The sequence below is a fragment of the Mirounga leonina genome, unplaced genomic scaffold, assembly GCF_011800145.1.
Source record: "Mirounga leonina isolate KUSES-001 unplaced genomic scaffold, KU_Mleo_1.0 Mir_96, whole genome shotgun sequence".
NCBI lineage: Eukaryota > Metazoa > Chordata > Mammalia > Carnivora > Phocidae > Mirounga > Mirounga leonina.
Window position 1 is genome coordinate 4,376,612 of NW_023270871.1, and position 23,762 is coordinate 4,400,373.

General features: G+C 35.6%; 1 protein-coding gene across 2 annotated transcripts in view; it reads right to left on the bottom strand.

Annotated features, from left to right (window-relative positions):
- Window positions 1–985: 985 nt before the first annotated feature.
- Window positions 986–23,762, bottom strand: part of LOC118006343 (FYN-binding protein 1-like) — a 150,726-nt gene continuing 127,949 nt past the window's right edge. Inside the window, exons 11-19 of one of the 2 annotated variants that reach the window (XM_034998961.1) lie at window positions 23,267–23,333; window positions 21,944–22,081; window positions 20,460–20,485; window positions 17,960–18,026; window positions 15,361–15,451; window positions 13,994–14,156; window positions 4,954–4,987; window positions 2,638–2,669; window positions 986–1,848 (exon numbers count right to left, since the gene is read on the bottom strand). In XM_034998961.1, the coding sequence (XP_034854852.1) occupies window positions 1,826–1,848; window positions 2,638–2,669; window positions 4,954–4,987; window positions 13,994–14,156; window positions 15,361–15,451; window positions 17,960–18,026; window positions 20,460–20,485; window positions 21,944–22,081; window positions 23,267–23,333 (641 nt within the window). In that variant the 3' untranslated portion in view covers window positions 986–1,825. The remainder of the gene's footprint in view (window positions 1,849–2,637; window positions 2,670–4,953; window positions 4,988–13,993; window positions 14,157–15,360; window positions 15,452–17,959; window positions 18,027–20,459; window positions 20,486–21,943; window positions 22,082–23,266; window positions 23,334–23,762) is intronic. The other variant, XM_034998962.1, reaches the window with a different exon arrangement.

Consider the following 23,762-nt stretch of genomic DNA (forward strand, 5'->3'; position numbering starts at 1 on the left):
TAAAATAATTTCATCATATTAGCATTTATTGGCTTAGCCTATCAAAAAGTAGACATCAAAGTATTTCATAATTGGAGGGGGACTTTGACATCATTGGTTTCTAATGTGGGGGCTTAGACTTCCAGACTCTATAAATTGAGCAATAAAGGTTGATGGTTTCTTTTCTTTCTTTCTTTTTTTTTTTTTTTGACGATCTATTTTCAAATTTTAACACACCAAATGGAAATCACACTTTACCCATATGAAGGCTGAGGTTACAATGATTTGAAATGATTTCAATTCCGTGGGCCACTCTTCAGAAGCTCCAATGGGCCTTTGCAATATTAAAATATGGAAAATGCATTAATCATTATTTAATCAATGAGTTTTAAAGATACACAAAGGTTTCTGAAATATGGGATTTGGGGTTGGGGGAAGGATTGTAGAAGTTTGAGGTAACTGGTCATAAAAATGTTGGGAAAAACTGATTTTGTCTAATCCTGTAATTTGCAGATGAGGAAACTGGGAGGTTACCCAATATCACATCATGGTTCATTAGCAGCAGAGCCGGCTTTAGGATTAGACTATTCTTGAAGTTGTGAAAAAATTACCTAACATGCCATTTTCTTGGGTGTTAGGGTTTTGCATTTTGTATCATGGTCTTTAGTGTTCTTAGCATTTGGAATCCAAATGCTTCACATTTTGTTTGGAGTTGCTTTGGGAAAGAGTATGTATGAGTAGGAAACATTCTAGTCCAAACAATTAGGCCAACTTTCCAGTAAAGTGGTTAAAAAAAAGTTCCACAGAAGTAACTGAAGAGCAAAAACCTTCAAAAGAGTCTTCATAGTAAAGAGGTGCCATAAAAGCCTAATTAATTTCAAAGTCCATCTTCCATTCTTCATAATTTTAGGGTAATCCTCATTCTTATCTACTCTAGTTCCAACAGTACTTTAAACAGAGCACATGATTAAACTGTTAGCGGAAGAATCTGCAAAAAGAAAACTGATTTTTGACTCTTCTACAGTTTCAATCTTAAGTGTGCACACCAAATGCATACATTCTTATCAAATACTTAACATATATTCACAATTAACAAACAGGGACAATCTTTATACACAAGTTCGGCTACCAATGTAATTTTTAAAACATTGATCCCACCAGCAAGAGAGGAGACAGTTGTGCCCCTTTAAAGATAGATAATTTGAATAAAGAATATAAGATACAATCATAATTAGAGGTTCAGAAAATAGTTTTCCTTCTTATAGAATGTTTTAGTATTTTCTTCCTTTTATTTTTTTTAATTTATCTTTTGACAGAGAGAGAGACAGTGAGAGAGGGAACACAAGCAGGGGGAGTGGAGAGGGAGAAGCAGGCTTCCCGCCGAGCAGGGAGCCCGATGTGGGGCTCGATCCCAGGACTATGGGATCATGACCCGAGCCGAAGGCAGACGCTTAACGACTGAGCCACCCAGGCTCCCCTTATTTCTTTATTCTTCCTCCTCATATTTCTTTAGACAACACAGTCATTTCTTCTCATTTTTTTTTTTTTTTTTAGGGAGGGGATGCTGTCTACTGATGGTCTAAAAGAAGCGCCTTCATAACTGCAGCTGAGGCAGAAATGGAATATTTAGTAATTCTTACATCTCTTCGATGCAGTCTTCCAAGATGTTATGATCACTTTCTAAGTCCAAAGTTTCAAAACTTCATAAAGATAATCAGAATTGTATAACAAATGGTAACAAGTAGTTGTGTGCATTCATTTTCTATGATATCCAATCACATGTCCATTAAAACTCAGACTTCGTTTTGGCATCAAATGTACATAACAGAATGAACAAGACCGAGACCTAGTCATTGTCATAGATGCAACCTGAAAAAAAAAATACAAATTTCAATAGAGTTATACAAAACACATAGCTTCTAAGTGTTCCAAGGTTAGAAACGTGGGTGATTCACACTCTCCCAGTTTAGGATTAAAAAAAAAATGTAGAATTGGCTCACTTTGTGAAAAAGTAGTTACATGGAAGACCATATATGTATTTAACTTTCATTGCTCAGTATTTAATTCTAATGAAGTTTCTAGACAGATTTATTCTTTATCAAAATGAGACTCAAGATTATTTTATCTGGCACTTAATTAAACATACTTTTTGGTAGTTATCCTAAATGAGATTGAAGATATTAAATATGAATAAGAACCATAATTTTAAAAGGAAACTAAAAGGCCACATGAGTAACTCTATGTGCCATTTCAGATGAGATTAATTTTTTAGATTATAATTTGTAAATATGTGATGCTGAAAGAATACTAGTGAGTATTATAGGTTATGAAATAAGTACCTACTAATTGGTCAAGTATACATATTTTTGTGGATGAAAGTAATTCGTATTAAGATTAATGGTATAATGAAAAATTCACTATTTTCATACTTCTGTTTTCAAAGAAAATAAATAAGATTCTTCCTTGATTTCCAGTCATGTGCAAAAATAATTTTCTTAAATTATACCAGAGCATTTACCTTTCCTAACATTTTCAAGTGATTCAAATTCTGATCAGATTGGAAAGTTCTAATTAATCCAGCAAGCTATTTTTAGTATTTGTAAGAGCAGTAAATTCACTGTTAATTGTTTTCGGTGGTGGGTGCCATGTGAGACTTACCATCAGCAATATCATCATAGATCTCTCCATCACTGTAAATGTAGAAAAAAATTTTTATTTTAAAGAAAATATCTTCTTAACATTAAGGCAATATTTAGATTAAAAAGTTAGTAATATGATTTTATGGGACACAATTAAGCATTTAAAGGTGAGAAGTTAAATGTGAATTTATAAATGGGAAGAAATTTCATGCTCATCTGCATCATCTTTTATTGGTTTAACCTAATTCTCTGTTCTATTCTAAAGTAACCAAAAAACCCACAACTTATTCCATATCATAGACATATGGAATAGTGGAAACATGCCTCAAGAGCATACACCATGCTTTATTCACCTTTAGATCCAACCGTGAGCCTAGGACAGAGCTGTATGTTGTAAGAAGTGCTTATTGAACTGAACAAACTGAAAAATCATGGCACAATACTCCACTTGGGGCCCTAATGGAGGCTTTTTTTTTTTTTTAAGTAATGTCTATACCCCACATGGGGCTTGAACTCAGGACCGGAGATCAAGAGTCACATTGTCCTCTGACTGAGCCAGCCAGGTGCTCCCCTAATGGATTCTTTGTATTTGTTAATAATCAGATTTATACTTTCACTTGAACTTCAAATGTTGAATGAAATAGAATAATATTAAAAAAGAAATAGAATAATATTTGGCATAAGAAATGGGTGCATTATTTTTACATGTTTCTAATTAAAATTTCTAAATATTAATTATAAAATACATAAATATTAGTTTCAAAATGAGTAGCCAAGATATGGTTAGTGTGGTGATTCTTATGTAATTCTAAAAATGTTTATGGTTATAGGCTGCATGCATAATAATAGCTCCGGCTACTTTTACACATTTTGGTTGTACTTGGTCCTGAATCTTTGTAAAATATTCTGCTCTCCACACCTTACCCACCGAGTCCCTCCGATGTACGAGGAGATATAATCATGAGTAAGACACAAGCTTTGATTTTAAGAAGCTTATAATCTAATGGAGGAGAGAATGACATACAAGTAATTAAAATAGAAATTTTATAAATGGCGAATATGGCCTTGAAATGTAGATTACAGTCTCAAAGTTCAGTGACTAGTGTAAGGTGACTATCGCCTTGACCAGACCCACTTTTGGTTCCAGTACTATGTCTGCTTTCATCATGGAAGCAACAGCAGGCCCTCCAAGTTGCTGCCAACTACGGCAGATGTTGTGAGCTGCCTATGTCTTCTGTTTGGATCCTTTCTCTGAGATTAAGGGAGGGTTGGCTACTGGAGATCTGGTACAAATGCAAAGAGGATAGATCTTGCTATCATTCATTCAATACACATTTATTAAGTATTCACGTCAATAGATAGTCAACCAATAATTACTTAGAGTATACTTTCTAAATTCTCTCTCCATCACCCTGTAATAATCACTGATGAAGCCACGTATTCTTTCCCTGAAATTTTATCTTTCATAGAAAATAGAAAAATAAAAAAGTGCCTTGCCTACCATTGTGATTAATGGTCTGAGAAAAAGAAAAGTATTATGATTATTTTTATTTGACTCTTTACTAGTTTGCTGACAAAGCACTAGCATTGAGTTGTCTCTTTCTGATTGGTGTCAGGTTGTTTATGGATACAGTTTGTGAATCTTCCTTGATTTTTTTATTATGCAGAATTTTGTAAATCTTTATGTTGGCATATGACCTGATAACGGAGTTCACTTCTTGCACTGATATACTTGGAACAGAATCTTACAGCGTTTGAGTGGGACTCTCATAGAACACTAGTACCAGACCGTGACAATGTCTTATTCATAAAAATAGAAGAATCATTGACGACTATCTTTTTTCTGGCATGCTTCCAAAAAGGCAACTTAATGCTCTACTCTGCCTAGTAAAGAAAAGCCCTCAAATGGCGGCCAAATTACTAACAGGTGACATTAGCACCTACTGTGTAGACACTAATTGGCCCCTGATTAATTCAATTCCACCAACTGCCAATAATGAGTAATGAAAGGCAAAATATTAATGAAAGTGTTAGTGGTTTTCCCCTGTCTCCAATGTTTGCCACATCTGTCTTCAATGAATGTTTATAACTATGAACTGTATATTCATGAACGAGAAGGGTTTTTGTCTATTTAAAAGAGTGACACTTTAGGAAAACCTTAACTTTATTATGGGTACATAATGACATTGGTATTGACATTAGGATAGCATATTGTTTTAAAATTTATTTATGACAGTTTAGTAGATTATATTATTTAGATGTTATTAGCAATCTTTCTTAAAGAAAAGCATAGCATTCTTTTTGCAAGCATAGTAGTAGAAGAAAATGAACTTACTTGTCTACCAAGTAACTCCGAAGGACATAACCATCTATGAAAAAAAAGAAAATAAATTTTATTAATAGTACAGAATCTAATAATCTTTACTGTTTCTTTTAAGAAAGTGAAATAGAATTGAATATTTAATGTAATATGATATGATATAATGTGATATACTGAATAATTCTATTTCCAAATATGACCTATTTTTCTTTTTTAAAGATTTTATTTATTTATTTGGGATAGAGAGAGCACAAGCCAGAGGACAGAGGGAAAAGGAGAAACAGACTCCCCACTGAGCAGGGAGCCAGACGCCGGGCTGGATCCCAGGACCCTGGGATCATGACCTGAGCCGAAGGCAGACGCTCAACCAAATGAACCACTCAGGGGCTCGGACCTATTTTACTTATTCATGTCCACTTTTCCCCCCTTCTTTTCTTCTCCTTTTCTCTCTATTTTTTTCACTGTCTCCTACATGTCTCTTTTCCTCCATTTACAACCTTTCCCCTTAAAGAGAAACAAATTACCTTCTCCAAGCTGCTGCAGGTCCTAGCACAAGGCTCTACCAAATTTTACTCTATTTCTTCATGGTGTTATCCATGAGACCCAGTCCTAGGGAGAATTTATAGTTTCTCTAAATACAAAAGTAGTTCGTAGGTAGGTATTTCAAATACCACCAGATCAAAGCCTTAACTTTTAAAATTCTATTATATTGAACAGAGTCAAAACTGTTTTCAACTCCCCTTTCAGATCAGCAATCTTGTGATTACTTGGGGGAGTATGCATTCTAAACGGTCTCAAAATAATTCTCACGTTCAGTGTGGAAGGTCTTCCATACTGCTTTTGCCATTTGACAGAGTGTCAACATGTGCACTTTCATCTTTCATGAAACAAGTCATTATTAGAAGAACACATACCAGGCATTCTAGGGATTCCCCTATTAAATAGGAAATAGACCATATTTTATGCAAAAAAGTAAAGGTTATCTTTGCCTCTATTGTGCACAATAATCCTAAGAAAAAATTCAGACTATTTTTCTTGAGAAAATTTCTGCTGACATTTAATGAATATTACTAATCTTCGGAATCATTAGTTTTGTGTTAGTACCTAAACACTACTGTATGTTTGAGATTAGTAGCATTCATTGCCTTGTCAATACAGCCTCTAAATTCCTTCAGAGCCAATCTATTGGTCTTGGTCCACTTTAGATCTAATTTTTATTAGACTAAATGTGTAAAAAATTATAAACCAGGAAGCTCGTAGGCAAAGATTAATACAAATGATAATAAACTTACTTAAACATACTGATGTTATATTGCCATTGATTTAACATGCAAAAACATTTTTTTTAAAAAGTGGGATCATACAAATGAAACTATAGATTGAAACTTAAGAAAACAAACTTTCCCCTGAAATATTCCAGGGTAAAAAAAAACTCCACTGAAATATTTTATCAAGAAATTCACCATTTTTTAATGAAAACTTTTTAAAATCCTATTTGGAAAAGGAAGAATCAAAGTTATCTTTGAATTCCTGTAGTATGGTAATAATGAAGCATGTGTCAAAATGATAAAAGCACAACAATGTAATATTTTTCTCAGACTCTGAAAAATTAGACCTCGTTATACCTTCCTTTTTTATTTCAGTTAAAGCAGTAGCAAAAATTATTAATGTAAGAACATCTAAAAATTAATACCCTTGGTTGCCTTTGATTTCACAGTTCTTTTATTCATTTCATGTTAACAGACTTCTAAAAAATTTAAGGTATGTATCATAATTTAACCTAATTTTTAAAAGGGGATAAGCTCGTCTCTAAGAAATTTAATTCTACGTGTGTCTCTCAAAAGAGAAAAATCTATACAGATAACAAGTTTTTAGAACAAACTGTGGATTTCTTGTCATGGTCCCAATAACTGAAGCCTGTCTTTACCTGCGCTGATGTTTAGAGCTAAAATAAAATGTGAACACATCTCTATAGACAGTAATAGTCCAAACTTTTTTTGTTTCCATTAGTTAAAATTGGTGGCTCTTCTTTTCTTTTGAATATTTTTTCTTAAAACAAACTGGGAAATAAAAGAATACAATAATAAGTGTTCCCATGAGATATTCATGTTTAAATTAATAATTTAAAAGTAATGACGTAGATGAGTTGAAGCTTTTGACAGTGAAGGAAATCTCTGTGAGCTGTTCAGGCTTTGTAATGTGTCTGAATTAAAATTAGAAGATAAAAAATTAGAGAAGTATATAAGAAATTAAAGCTATTGCCAGAGACTGGACTTAACTCCAGCATCAATATATTCTTGTTTTTTTTGGGCGCCTGGGTGGCTCAGTTGGTTGAGCGACTGCCTTCGGCTCAGGTCATGATCCTGGAGTCCCAGGATCAAGTCCCGCATCGGGCTCCCTGCTCGGCAGGGAGTCTGCTTCTCCCTCTGACCCTCCCCCCTCTCATGTGCTCTCTCTCTCTCTCATTCTCTCTGTCTCAAATAAATAAATAAAATCTTTAAAAAAAATATATATATTCTTGTTTTTTAAAAAATCTTTAGAAGATTTAAAGAAATAAAGAACAAAACAAAGAGAATATAAACATCATTTTTGGCAATCAACAGTGTTTATTTTCCTTTGCTTTTAAGTAATCTTTTGAAAACTCATCTATGCTAGAGGCGCCTGGGTGGCTCAGCCTGTTAAACGTTTGCCTTCGGCTTAGGTCATGATCCCAGCGTCCTGGGATCGAGTCCCGCATCGGCCTTCCTGCTCAGCAGGGAGCCTGCTTCTCCCTCTCCCCCTCCCTGCTGGTCCCCCTGCTTGTGCTCTCTCTCTCTGTCAAATAAATAAATAAAATCTTAAAAAAAAAAGAGAAAATTCATCTATGCTAAAATTGTGTGGACCTGGATTAAGTACCGTCTATAGTAATTAAGCATTAAGTAGTCCTTTACATGAGCAAGGTTAATAACTCATGATATACAGCTTAATAGCCTGTCTTCACAAAATTATTTATAAAAAATATATTTTAGATTCTCAAATGCCTATTATATTTCCTCCTGTATCTTGCCTATTCCGGAGCTCTAAGGAATGGCTTTTCCTTTTGTTGGATGCTCTGCTATAGATGTTGCTTTTGTGGATGAGCTACATAAATGTGAATGATGATGAATATTGCTTAAGAAAATGTATCAAGAAGATGCAGTGTGGGATGGTACTGTACTGCTCTATTTTAGTTTCCTGAAATGATGTGATAATTTGGGGCTCATTAGCTATAAAATTACTATCCTATAGCATTTTTACAGTGTTAATGACTTTTTAATACAGCATAGATTTCGCTGTCTAGTGCCTTTAAAAATCTCTAAAACCTCATTCTATTAAAAGCATGATTGATTCATGACAGTGTTGAAAAAAGTGACCCACCATGAATTTTTATATTTTATATCATCTTCCCATTATAGTTCCTAGAAATAATTATTTTTGCAGTAGAAAAATGATCTCTTTGCTTCAGTGTTCCATGTACATCCGTCATAAGGCATATTAATGAGAAGTACAAATGAAAGAAGCAAAAAAGTCATCGTGGCTCCATGCCATGTAGAATGGGTACCATGTTTACTGTGGGTGCTGGCCCACCAGGGATTCTCACATGAATTATCATTGAATATGAAATTGAAAGTTTTATTTGGAAACTAATATGAAATTATTATTTGGAAACTTCATATTCATACAGCAGGGCACAGAGGCTTGAAACAAGTGTTTTGAAATATGTGGTGGGATAAAGCTAATTCAGAAAGTAACACCCATCCCCCATATGAGCCAGTTCTCAGGACTGATTCACCTTTAAGAAGGGTGTCATGAATACAAAATTATGAAGGAAACACAAAATCGTCTTTGGAAAAATTGAAAATATCTTCATTCTAATATTTTCAAATTTCTTGCTTAATAAAAATGACAACTTTTGTTATTTCTTTATTATTTCATCTGTCATGAGCAAGTCCAGAAATAAAGTTCAATTTACTCAATTTGGCCTCATGCAGGTTAAAAACAATAAAATCATGTTGCACAGATTTACCCACACAAGTGGAACAATGCCTGACTTCAAGGGAACCTGCTCATAATATAACAGAAAGAAAAAAACAAAACACAGTGTAGAAGACTAAATATAAATTATTAGCCTAGTATTATAGAAATGTTCTCTCTCTTTGTCTTCTTTCTCTCTGTCTCTTTCTCCTTCCTAGGGCTTCAAATCAGAGGACTTTTAAAGTTTCTGAATTTAAAAAATTTTCTTCAGTGAGCATATGCTGTTTTAAAATTGAAAACAAAATTATTTAAGCAGAGAAATGATTAATTGGATTTGAGAAAATCCAATCTTTGAAATTCCCTTTCCTTGATGCCTGAAGAAAATGAGTACATTTTAATCACAAATAATTCAGTTCATGTTTCCTTCCACACTTATTGTAGAAAATTTTGCTCCAGTGACAGGAGGTGGGGAAACCCACAGCTTATGAGACATCGAGTTGTGGAATACGCTCAAATATTAGCAAGAAATTCTAAACATCTGGGGATGTGCCAGAAATACATAGTTAAGATCTCAACGCCTCTGCGATATGTGTTTCCACAAGCCAGGGGGTGAATTGATCAAATGTGAGAATGCTTGTAATGGTGGCTTATACTCAACTCCACAATGGGAAGAAATTATTGTTAATGCTTTTGCCTCTAATTTCCTACCATTACAAATTAAGTTTAAGTAAGCTATGCTTGCTTTTCTTTGATGGATTAAGGAATGGAAAGTAAGGAAAATGTTAAGGTTACCATGGTTTTGGACTGCAAATGCCTTTACAGCTAAGCAGATGTAGAAATGAGGAAATGAAACATTTAAAGGCTCCTAAATGATACACAACAAGCAAGCCACATCACTAGGACTAAGAAAACTTCTGTCTTCTAACAAGTTAAACTATTCTGCAGACTTCTTCCTGTGCGTGTCTATATGTCAGACTTTCATCTGGTTCTCCAACTGCAATTTCCAAATTCTTTTTTTTTTTTAAAGATTTTATTTATTTATTTGAGACAGAGAGAATGAGAGAGAGAGAGCACATGAGAGGGAGGAGGGTCAGAGGGAGAAGCAGGCTCCCCGCCGAGCAGGGAGCCCGATGCGGGACTCGATCCAGGGACTCCAGGATCATGACCTGAGCTGAAGGCAGTCGCTTAACCAACTGAGCCACTCAGGCGCCCTGCAATTTCCAAATTCTTACATTCAATTCAGTAAGCCCCGAAAAAGGTGCCAAGCACCGCAGGATGTATCGGCAGCACAATGTTGAGAACATTTCCGTGAAGTTACTCTCAAGCTCAGAGTCTAATACGAGTAATAGATTGATAAAATAGGAAGGACAATTCCAGGGACAAAAGCAGTAGCATGGTGGGGCCGGGGAGAGAGAAATTGTGATGGGTGACTGAGGAGTAAGGAGTGGATGTGCTTCCAATTTTAGATGACAACTGGATTGTTTTTAGTAGACAATTATGGGCACTGGACGTAGAATAAAACAGCATAGAAGGATGAAATAGCATAATTTATTCAGGGAATGACAAGTCAGTAGTATATATTTTTGGAGTGGCAGTTGCAGATGGGAAATAGTAGATGGGGTTGAGGCTAGATCTACAGGGTTTTATGTACTAGCGTAGAGATGCTTTTGTTTTTTTAAAAAATGGTATTTGAGTAACAGTGTGGCAGGTGGATTGGCTGAGAGTAAGGGTAAGGTAGACATATCATTTGAAAGGCTATTGCAATAATCTGATGAGAGAGGGTTAAATCTACACAACAATTCTCCCAAATCCTATAGAAGTTACATGAGTGATGGATCAGAGATTAGGGAAATTAAGAATGCCAAGGATCCAGTTCAAGGAAGGAATAAGCAGGAGGTTTAGAAAAGTTAAGAAAAGCAGGAGATTTGGCAAAATAAAATTGAAATTAAGTGGATAGGATCATTATATTTTGGAATAAAGCTTAACATGAAAGGCAACAGCAGATGCTCCGGGTGGCCTTCCCATAGACCTTCCCCCGCTACCATGTCAGTGCCTTTTGGCTCACCCAACTTCCAAAGGACAGCACTAGCAATTTTTTTAAAAAGATTTTATTTATTTATTTGAGAGAGAGAATGAGATAGAGAGAGAGAGCATGAGAGGGGGGAGGGTCAGAGGGAGAAGCAGACTCCGCACTGAGCAGGGAGCCCGATGCGGGACTCGATCCCGGGACTCCAGGATCATGACCTGAGCCGAAGGCAGTCGCTTAACCAACTGAGCCACCCAGGCGCCCAGCAATTTTTTTTTTTTTAACTGATCACTTTTCTCTGGCTTCCAGAGCTCTTTGTCAGCTAGCTTGGTATCCCAAATGGCTCGCCACCTGCCCAGGAGGAGGCTTCAACTCCACATGGACAGGAGTTGATGTATCAATACCCCAATTTGTTTCCCATTGGCTGTGATAACACTGCCTCTCTGAGTTCTCAACGGGTATAAGCTCCAATTATCTAAGTGGCAACTTTTTCCATTACAAGGTTTTATTGACTGCCTTTCCTTTCCTGTCTCCTTTTCCACTTGCTCATAAGTGATTCCCAGAATCACCCCTAAATGGAGAAGCTAAGACGAAGTCCAGAGTCCAAAGAAAGTCTTTAAATAAACAACATCAGGTATACAAGCCCTACTGATAGAATCATCAGGTTTCCATTCTGTTTGAGATGGACCCCAAACCACCTAAGACTTGAATTAGTTATCAGGGAGCTTGGGACTTGTAAAGTGCATTGGTACTGTGCCAGGAAAAAACTGATAAAAGTTACATGGAGCCATTGCTTGTGATCTATCAGCATTTTACATAATGTTCGCCCTTCTCATTTTTAACCAGTGATAGATTTTAAGAGGGCAGGAGCCCTCCAGTATTCATAACAGTATTCAGAATTGTTGATGTCCAAATAGGAAATGATAGCAGATTACAGAATCATCCCTGAGTAATTACTGTTTTTCTCATTCTTAAGGTCTACTGGCTCCTAGAAAGATAAGGGTCTCCTCCAAATTTCCGTTTCTGGTGCTGCATCCTCCTGCTCATCTATCTCCATACAGGTTGTTGATGAAGCCATTTATACCCTTGTTACTCGAGAGTATGTTCCATGGGCCAGCAGCATCCATCCCCTGGTGGCTCAGTAAAACGCGGAATGTTACACCTCACCTCAGACCTACTGAATTAGAATTAACATTTTTGACAAGATCCCCATGCGATGGGTGTGCACTTTGGAGTTGAAGAGCATGGCTTTAGATGGGCTTTGTTGTGAAAGACAAGAATCTCAGGACAGCAGGGCAAGATCGGTCTGAAGCTTGTGCGCCGGAGAAAGGGCCACAGGACAAGGGTACTAGGACAATTCTCTCTTGTAAAAAATGTAATATAATTTGGAACGTGGAGGAAAGAAAACAGGTTCATTTAGCTCCTCACCTCAATCAGCCTCTATTAGCAGCGTAGCTTAGTTTCTCTTATTTACATAATTTTTTAACCTGGCTGTAAATCCAATCCCACATTAAGCAGGCTTCGTATTTCTCTTACTATTGTGTCGTGAGAATTTCCTCACATTATTATCATAGTCATCGTGTAAATATTCAATCTGGTATAATAATCATAACCTATTTAACACTTTCTGAATTTTTAAACTTTTTAATATTTTTGATGGCCTTTTAACACATAGAGTTTTTCTGCATGTAAAGCTATTCCTTGGGGTACATCCTCACAAATGCTAGTCTGAATGAGGGCTTTCTTCGTCTCCTGGAGCACTGTTTACACATTATCTCCAGTGACCTTTGAGGCTTACTACTACACTACCCGTGTCTTTTATCCTTTGTACCCACATTTCATTTTCTCCTTTTAAAAGCCAACCACACCTCCTCCATGATAACTTTAGATCCATTTCCCCAACCTTGAGTCACCGGTTTTATTCTTAAAACTCCCATTTCAGTTCCTGTCCCTGAGTCACCTTCCTGTCATTAAAATTCGACTCAGAGTTCATGTTTTCCACACAGACTAACCAAGCTGATGGGGGCAGCCACACTGACTCTTTGCTTTTAAATATAGGACACATAATTTTGAATGGCTCTTCCCTGGACTTTAAATAAAATAAGCTTCTTGTTAAAATTTGACAAGAACATTTCCATCTGTCGGTTTTAATAGCCGATAAAGTCAAAGAAGACAGGGACTCTCTTGTATTCATGTGGAATACGATGCTGTATGAAGGCGTGCACTTGTGATCAGTGCTGGGTGATGTATGGGAGTGCTCACTCATTATATTTTGCTCCTGGAACTAATGAAACACTGCACGTTAACTACACTGGAATTATATTGAAATTAAATTAAATTAAAAAATAAATACAGGAAGCATAATCTTGAATTACTCTTCCCTGGACTTTAAGTGAAATAAGCTTCCTTTTCAAATGTCACAAAAACATTTCCCTCCATCAGTTTCAATAGCCCATAAAGTGGAAAGAAGACAAGGGACTCTCTTATATTCATTTGGAATACTATGTCGTATGAAGTGTGTCCAAACAGGAAATGAAAACAAGTAAGTGTGCAAGGTAGGAAGACTGGAAATTCTAGATGTGCCATGTGCTATATGATTTCAAAACCAGGCCAGAACAAGAGCCACTCACTCCTTCAGCACACCGCTTCTCACTCTCGTGTACCTGAGAATAAGCTAGGGAAGGAGTGACGATCCCAGATTCCATCTGACTCCCCAGAACTCATAGTGGATCAAGGGCGGATCCAGGCAACCGTGATTTTAATACACAAAGGGTTTTCTGATGCTGGTGGTCTGTGGGGCCGCATTTGAGAAGTACTGATTTGGTATTACCTTGGCACCACAGTGCCAAATACAGCAGGTGGGAAATGAAAAAGGATTCAAATAAAATACATCAATTTCAGCACAGCAAGATCTCTAGTTTCTTAATGTATTCCACAATTCAGAAAGCACAGACAAAATGAAGTTAATGATCAGAAAAACATGTTTGATTATTAAATCCTGGAGTGCTGTATCGATGAAAGTAAGCAGTGACTTACATTTTCCTTCCTCATTTCTGCAAAGAACTTTTGTATCATCAGTGCTTTGTATAACTTCAAGAGATTCACCAGGCTTCACCTGCAGATCTCTGGTGCCCCACCTTTTAGAAGTTAAGGAGGGTGCAACTTTGGTCGAATACAGGACTCTAATTTCACCATCATACTGGAAAAAAATAAAGAAAAACATTTTTATTATTGATTGATGTGTATTATTAAACGAATCCATTTATTGACAGATGTACTAAGAAAGCCTTTGCTAAATAAATAGTTCCTTGTTTTAAAAAAATAATGTAAAAACATTAAAGAAAAATTTTTGAGGGAAAAACCACTCATAATCTCACCAACCTAATATAATCACTATTTTTAAAATTAAAAACATCTTTTAGGTTAAAGGTGTACATGTGTTGATTTGATGTACTCATATATTACAAAATGATTACCATCATATCTTTAGCTAACACCTCTAACACCTCACATAATTTCCACTTCTTTTTTGTGGTGAGAACATATAAGATTTACTCTCTTTACAACTATCAAGTATATAATACAGTATTCTTAAGGATAATGACCATGCTGTACATTAGACCCCTAAAGCTTATTCATCTTATAACTGAAAGTTTGTACCTCTGACTAACATCTCCTCCATGTACCCCACCCCAGCCTTTGGTAACTATCATTTTACTTTGTTTCTGTGAGTTTGGCTTTTTTAAGTGATATTATAGAATATTCATCTTCCCCTGTTTGACTTACTTCACTCAGCAATGACCCTTACGGGCTATCCATGTTGTCACAAATGGCAGGATTTCCTTCTTTTTCGTGGCTGAATAATATTCCAGTGTATGTATATGTATTTGTGTGTGTGTGTATATACATATAATCTTTTTTATCCATTCTATTTTTATATTATCTTATTATTAAAGTTCAAAGAACAGCTGAATTTAAATGATTATTGCAGTATATGTATTGTGCATGTATGAGAATTTGCTTAATTTGTTAAAGGAATAAATTCAAATGTAAAGAAAATTATATAGAAAATAAAGGAGTTAGGATGGATAACTGATACTGATAATTACACTTTTTTTTTTTAAAGATTTTATTTATTTATTTGAGAGAGAGAATGAGACAGAGAGAGAGAGCATGAGATGGGGGAGGATCAGAGGGAGAAGCAGACTCCCTGCCGAGCAGGGAGCCCGATGTGGGACTCGATCCCGGGACTCCAGGATCATGACCTGAGCCGAAGGCGGTCGCTTAACCAACTGAGCCACCCAGGCGCCCGATAATTACACTTTTAATACGTGCATTTTGGTACTTAAAAATCATTGGTTTTTTCATTACGCTTTGAACTTTGATATCTAAATATGACATACTTTAAACTTTTTCCTGAAGTCTTTCTCTTCTTTTTCCTGCTTTTTTAGCTTCTTGGGGTCTTTTTCTTCTGTCTTAGCCTTGGCTCCTTGACTAAGATGGCAGAACACACATAAAACAACATTTAGCTTAGTTTAAAAAGAACAGCATACAATAGAGACTTCATCCATAACATTACAATTTTGTTGAATTTTGTTTTTAATTAATTCCTTTTCTTAGAAATCTAGTACATTCATTGTAATAAGTGATAATATTTCATAACACAAAAGAGATTCTTCAAAATAATACAGATTATGGTTAAAATGGAAGTGATTATCTATTATGGTGAACCATATAAAATTACTGAGGTATAGTGTGAACGTGGTTACGTATCAGAGGTTTCATATGATTCAACCCACCTATTGTCGAACTCTCTGTATTTTTTCAAACCTTCCTAGATAATTAAGTGGCTTGGCCAATATCACAGAAAACGCTTTATGAAAAAGAACATTTTTTTAAAAATTGATTTTTATGGCTTGAAAAGTTTATCTATGTGTCAGGTTTTCATATCTACTTAAAATGGAGCCAGAGTAACATTTTATCTCATAGATACCAACTAGACTGATGCGAATTGTCATAAGAATAAGCCTATGATAGTGATTCTTCAGCCCAGCCACATACAGGATCATCTGGGAAGTTTTAAAAAAGTACCAATGCCTTTGTCTAATTTCTAGAAATTCTAATTAAATTAAATACATTCTAATTAATTAGACTGAGTGGGGTCTAGATACTGACATATATGTTTTAAAGCTCCCCAGGTAATACTAATTTGCAATCAAGGCTGAGGAACATTTGCTAGGGTTCACTGTGGATGTTAGGGAAAGGCTGGGAATCTCTGAAGGAGGGAATTTTAAAAATCAGAATTTTTTGTGAATAATGAAAAGTTCTAAACACTGATTTTAATTTTTATCTAGATTACCTACAATAAAGTTTTGTTTGTAACTGATATATTTAAAATGTTTGATTCCTAAGCTTTGAATCTCAGAATTTAGTTCATTTACTGTGAAATGAATTAGCACAGTGTCCTGCCTTGGGTTCTGCATCCTGCCTCAGTATCTGCTTTGTTACGGTGCTCTGGTCAGTAGTGGATTTGCAGTCCCAAATTAGCACTTTGGAACTATCAGGATATACATGCATGTTAAAAATGGCCCATGAGCTCCCTTTGAAAATAACTTATTGAAGTTTAGTTTTAGTTTAAAATAGAATATTATGTTAGAGAACATAAAATAGTCTTAAACTCTGAAAATAAGCAGCAGCAAAGAAAATGGTACATATCACATAAAGTTTAATCAGCCGGGGTTTATTCTACTTGAAGAAAAGGTCCAGTGTGTAACTGGGTTCCTAGAGAGCTGTTTAATGGAACGTGGTGACATTTTTACAGTAATATAAAACAGAAAAATGCATTAAAAAATGTCAGGGATAGAAGTGACTTCCCAGTGGTGAGGAATTTTCAAACCTAACATATTACTGAAGATTAGATTTTCTTTTCAGAAAAAAGAAGGATTCTCTTTTCATCTTTCTTGTTTGTTGTGCCTATAGAACTTGATCCTGACATAGAAATGATAGCATATTCTCTCTTCAGTTTCTTTGATCTTGATACTTTCTCTTGTTCAGTAAAATTAACTTAACAGTGTTGGTAAAAAATAAATACTAAATAAATAAACACTCATGCATTTTTGCAGTATTGCTCAGAAGACGCTGCATATTGTCTCCCATTTGTGTCACTTTCATCCTTTAACTAATCAAGCTCAAGATCTTTTTATTCACCTTTTTTCCTGAGAAAGCTACAGAGGTATTCTTGCTTTTATACACCGTATGTATCAGCTCATCTCACATGTTTATTGGAATATAAAAAAGCATCTTGCCATGTTATTTTCTATTTCAAAAGAGGTTTCAAATGGTACTCCTTTTGTACTAACTGATCTTAACATTTTTTCATACAGTTTTATCCTAAAATTAAATTGAAACCTTAGGTGAGCTGAAGAATGTCACTATTCACCCCTAACTTTTTTTTTTTAATTTGAATGGAACCTTTGAGAATCTGATGCTTTTGTGAAAAAGAGATATGGCAAAGTCCTTTGAAAACACAAATCATCTTTTTTTTTTTTCCCATAAAAGGAAAAAATCTTGTGGAGGACAGAAGAGATTTGAAGAAGGTAGGTGAGGGGTGAGATATAAACTAAGAAGTGTGTTCAAGACAAAAAAGCTTTTGGGAAAAGGGTAAAAATAAAGGGAGGAGATGAATCAGTGAGATCAGTTGTGATCAGACTCTCAAATATTTTCCCAGTGAATGAGTACATGAAGGGATAAATGAATGTAGACATCAGTGAGTCACCAGGCAGAGAATAATCAGGAGCAAAATACCCTGGGGAGGGGGCAGCGGAGGAGGGGGATCAGGGTCTTCCACCCACAAACCTAGCAGAAACTTTAGAGCTGAGATCAGAGAGAGGACAGAGTAAACAGGATCAAACACAGTAGATGTACATGCCTTTGGGGTTTTATTCTAGTTGAATTTTCTTAAGCAGTCGGATTTTCATCTCAAAATGAGAACATTTTACTTACCTCAGCTCTGCTGGTGGAGCAGGGAAATCAGAGGCATCCACATCATCATAAACTTCATCTCCCATGTCTAACAAAAGGCAAAGTATCAAATGTTGAGACACTTTTAGTTTGAATTTTGATATGAGCATCCGATGATGTTTTTAATATAAAGATTGTTTTGAGGACAACAAAATCAGTTTTCCTGGAGTCTCTATACATTTCTCCTGGAAGCATTGTCTGTTCCTTGAAGGGGAGAGGTTTTTCTCTCCTTGGATATCTCTGCTAAATTTCCCTCAAAACAAAAACAAAAACAAAAACAAAAAACCAGAGACCGTGACTGTAACTAGCATTATCAGGATAAATCTCCCCAAACAGTGACTGAGATTATTTGCAGATCCACGCATGTGATGAATGGCAGGATTAGTAGATTGCTGACAAACAAATCAACATTACTGGCCATTGGCAATAGGCTGTAGAGATTGATTCTTAGGGGATTTGGGATGCTATGATAATATACATTATTTATATGTCTGTGTCTTTGTCTATGTCTGTCTATCTATCTATCTATCTATCTATCTATCTATCTATCTATCTATCTATCTATCTTTCTACCTATCTATCATTCTCTTTTAGTCACTGATCTGTCCCTCACTGATTTTTAACTTATAGTAGTATTAGGTGTGGTACCACCTTAAAATGGAAAGAATATTCCTATTAATAAGACATGTCTGGTCCATACCAGCAGGTATTGAAAACCAGTGTTGGTGGGAAAGTGGCCATGCCCTTAACTGGGTCAATGGCTTTTCTAATCCGTAGATACTTTTCTTTCATCTAGACCTCTTGTTAATAAAGTCAGGAGGATTGCGCCCTCTCTGCACCTATTAAGTTGCTCCACAGCAAATTAAGCTGAAGAGATGAGCTGAAGAGAGTACAAATGTTTTAAGGAACGATTATCATAGAAAGTTTAGATGCTCTCTGTTAGCGGCAAGGATTTAATTTCCTTTAAGAATTCCTCTCTCTCTCTGTATATATGTATAGAGTACATATATATACTATATATTTTCTTAAAGATTTTATTTTTATTTGACAGAGAGACACAGCGAGAGAGGGAACACAAGCAAGGGGAGTAGAAGAGCGAGAAGCAGGCTTCCTGCAGAGCAGGGAGCCCGATGCGGGGCTCGATCCCAGGACCCTGGGATCATGACCTGAGCCGAAGGCAGATGCTTAACGACTGAGCCACCCAGGCACCCCACATATACTGTATTTATATTACATACATACGTGTCTGTGTGTGTGCATTCTCCTCCCACTCAGGTAATTAATTTCACAGCTATGTGAAGAATCCATAATTAATATTATAAAAAATATGACATATCATTGGTTTCCAAAATGGGAAAAATTACTATTCCATACACATGTACTTAAAACACACTTGAGAACAAACCAAAATTAAAACAAAAAAAACCCAATTTTTTTTTACTTAACTGATCACATTTGTTTCACTTTATACTTACCCTCTGTGGAGCTAAATTTCTTGAATACTTTTTGAAAATTATAGATTAAGATATAAACTCATCATCAGTTATTGATTAATTTGAATTAGTGCCTTATGTATTTTCAAACTGATAACTGAAAACGAGATCAGATAAACAGTCTGGAAGAATAGATGATCTGTGTGTTTAGTTTTCTCTTTCAACTTATTTATAAATCCAGACAAACTTTTTGAAAACCTCTGAATATTCCTGTGAGACATTTTATTTTGTTCAAAGTCAGTTTAAGAAGAATCTTTGAAAGGTCTATTTCAGCAGGGATAAAAAAAAAATAAGCTGATCAAAATTGTTCAAAGAAGAAACGGTTTCACATTTAGCAGTGGAAAGTTTTCCAAAAACAATATAAATTATACATTCAAAAAAATCAAAGAAATTTAGATTTAGAAGAGACTTGGTGTCATATAATTTGGTACATTTTTAGAAATCCTTATGCATAAGCCCAATATATCAGGCTTGACTGAATTGGGGTAGAGGAGACATGAGAAATATTGGTGTCCATCCCTGTCCACTCCTTCCTTTCTCCATAGTGACCCCTATGATGGGGTGAACATTTTAAAAACCATCAATATTAGGGACACTGGGTGGCTCAGTCCAGTAAGCGTCTGCTTTCTGCTCAGGTCATGATCCCAGGGTCCTGGGATCGAGTCCGGCATTGGGCTCCCTGCTCCGCGGGAAGCCTTCTTCTCCCTCTCCCTCTGCCTACAGCTCCCCCTGCTTGTGCTCTCTCTCTCTCTGACAAATGAATAAATAAAATCTTTAAAAACCATCAATATTAAAAATTTTCCTGTTCCCACTATTTAACTGTTGAGAAGCTGTGGCCCCCCAAGGAGAAGTTGCTTGACAAGGTTACACAAGTTACTATTTTCAGAGTCAGGACTTCAGTCCAGATACCATGACTATATCCAATGCTTTCCCACTACCCCATCGCAAGAAATGAGATATAAAATATATAATCAGTTTTTATTACTTACCTGATTGTTTAGGAGGAGAAGGGAAACTAGAAAGAAAATGAGAACACAATTATAATCAGACCAATATAAACACAGAAATTGAGCCCTTTTATTTAGGAGAGACATGAAGAAGTAAGCCTGGAGCCTTGTGAAGGCTAATTCTGTTGATGGTCATTCCTTTCTCATCTCCATTTCTCCACTGAACCTCAGTTTCTGCCCATCAATCTGGAATTTCACAAGACTTTTTTTTTTTTTTGAACTCCAATGGTGGCCAAAAAAGTCAAAAGTCAAGGCATTCAGTGGTTTATTTTGCCCATAGCCATTGGACCAATATTTTCAGATTTGTTCTATGAGGTTTGGGCATATTATCAAATCAGAGTAAATTAAATGGACTCAATGTTTTGAAGTCATTCTGGCATAGCTCAGGTCAAAACTTTTTATTTGACTTAAAGAGTAGAAATAGAGGGCTGAAATGAACAAAGGTCATAGGATTCTTTGTATGACCATGTTTTCCCAAACAGGAGAATGGTGAATAAGAGAGGAATATCCACTGAAACTGGGGAGGGAGAGCTTATTAATAGAAGTGATCTGAAATCAGGATTGGGTGGCATTTAGTTGCAACAGAAAAGGACCTTTGCTTTTATTACTTTCTGAACTTCAAGCACACACACAAGCACACATCACTAGAAGAATGGTGCACAGTTACGCTAAAGTGCGAGAGGTCATTGGTTCAAATGATTGAAAATCAAAATTAGGATGTGTGCAATTGGAACAGGAAAAATAATCTCTGCCTTTATTTCTAAGTAAGGTCTGCATTTGAATAATGGTGCATCAAGAGAGGATTTGTTAAGAAAAAAGAGGATTTGTTATGTTTACTTACAATTTTGAGTGTCTTGCTTACTAAGTGTTGGTTTTAGGTCTCACAAAAGACTTAAAATGAGGAATTCTATGTGGACTTAACATTTTATAAAGACTTTAGTGAAGGATGAGAATCTACTGAGTTACAAAGACTTTAAATACTGTATTTAGAGAAAAGAAATTGCAAATTGTGTCCTTTATTTCTGGCAAGCTAATTTGTTAAAAGAGAATGTGTATTTTGAAGGGTAGTCACTATAAAATATTATATAATAAAATGTGGCATTGGAATTGTGAGCTTTTAGATATGATGTTGCAGTGAAAAAAAGTTCTACTAAATGAAGAGTGTATGAGTATGTAAAGGTGTGTGTGTGTGTGTGCATGTGTGTGTTCTCTGTGCATGTTTGTAGGGAAGGCAAAATATATCTTTGAACCATACGACAATTTTTGAATATTTTGTGTTCCTCTTATGTAAATGCATGAGTGTAAGGGTGACACCGTAAATGAGGCTAAGATGACTAATGGAAAATAATGTTGAAGTGACTTAAGCCTGTCAGAGTTTGGTTATTGGTTATAAAATATTAGTAGCACTTGATTAAATTATTATTAGTGTAGTTATTGTGCACTGAATTTGGTTGGTTGACTCTTACGATGAACCTTCATTATTGTCTGACTCAGGGACTTTAGGTTTCTCTCGTATACTTTTCCTTTTGTCATCTTTTCCCTTTAACATCTTCAAAATCCCCCAGGACCACGAATTACTCTTCTCTTCAACCTGTAGCGTGGAGCTTAGGAGCATGCAGGCATTGAACAGAATGGAATCATTGGTGGAATGTGAAGACGTTTGGTGGACATTCAGATTTTTTATAATTTTACTGCATTGATCATTCAGGCAGCAAGTTACTCATTGTATTCAACGAGATGATGCTTTTATGTTTATAGGCCATGGTCTTTGAATACTGCTGCTACTAGGTAAGTAGTAGGTGAGTTATTTTTTCTATTTAGTGAAATTTCTCTTGGTTTTAAAATAGCAAGCTAAGTCAAAATTAAGTTTTAAACATCAGTTTTGCATTATTTTATGTTTAAAATATGTGACAGATCTTAAGTACATGACAGATCTTAAATTTTAAAATACGTCATTACAAAAGTTTAAAAACCAGAGAATTAAGCATTCAATACTGTTTTTTAAAAATTTTTATTTTTAAATTTAAATTCAATTAATTAACAAGTAGTGTATTACTAGTTTCAGAGGTAGAGTTCAGTGATTCATGAGTTGTATATTAACAGCCAGTGCTCATTACATCACATGCCCTCCTTAATGCCTGTCACCCAGTTACCCCAGCCTCCCTCATACTGGTTTTGCCAAAAATAGCATATGGTTTCATTTTATTTGGATTGTCTAAAACTATGATTATTATACAGAGGATAGCCATGCAACTGATAAACTCTCCAGAGGTTATTGATTGATAAATAAATGATTGGGAAAAGTTTGAAAAAAAAATCTGTAACAGATAATTCTTTTTCATTTCACTTCTTTTGACAAAGTTGTTGAGGTTCTTCCAAATAATATACCGCTTCACTTGAAGTGTGGCACAATTATACTTTCTGACTTACTTCTGCTATTAATTAAACATTCAAATCGTTATTGGTGTTGTAATAAAGAGCACTATTTTTTTGCTTTTTATTCTAACCAAAAATCAACACTAAATTTCAGTATGTAAAAAATTTTCAAGAAAACAGTTCACTAGGGGGCGCCTGGGTGGCTCAGTCGTTAAGCGTCTGCCTTCGGCTCAGGTCATGGTCCCAGGGTCCTGGAATCGAGCCCCGCATCGGGCTCCCTGCTCAGCGGGAAGCCTGCTTCTCCCTCTCCCTCTCCCCCTGCTTGTGTTCCGTCTCTCACTGTGTCTCTCTCTGTCAAATAAATAAATAAAAAATCTAAAAAAAAAAGAAAACAGTTCACTGATTATTCTTACCCATCATCAGCATCTTCCTCTTCAATCCCATCATAAATATCATCATCTGGGGGAGGTGGGAACATCCCTTCATTTGGATGGTGGAGGGGGAAAGAATCTTCTGTTAATTTTATAATTTGGTCATGTAACAGTCACTCAAAATTTGATAATAAATCTGCCTTATTTAACTCCAGAAAAGTCCCTGTTCCTTATTAACCATTTAATTAAAAAATAACTTTATTTTCCCACTCTCACATAGGTAGTAGGTAAATTGCTTTGTTGATTATTTATAAAGGAATTCTTAGAGGTGAAATTTAATAAATATATGAAGGATGATAAAGGGCACTGTGCATTGGAGATAAAAGGAATAGGGGAGAATAAATATGAGAAAAAATAAAACCGAATAGGGATAGAGTTAAATATTGTGGAAAAGAGGAGGTGATAAAAATTTAATTAATAGTGAGGGGACATTCAGAAAAAGATACTGGTCAAGATATAAGCAAAGAAAAACAGAATG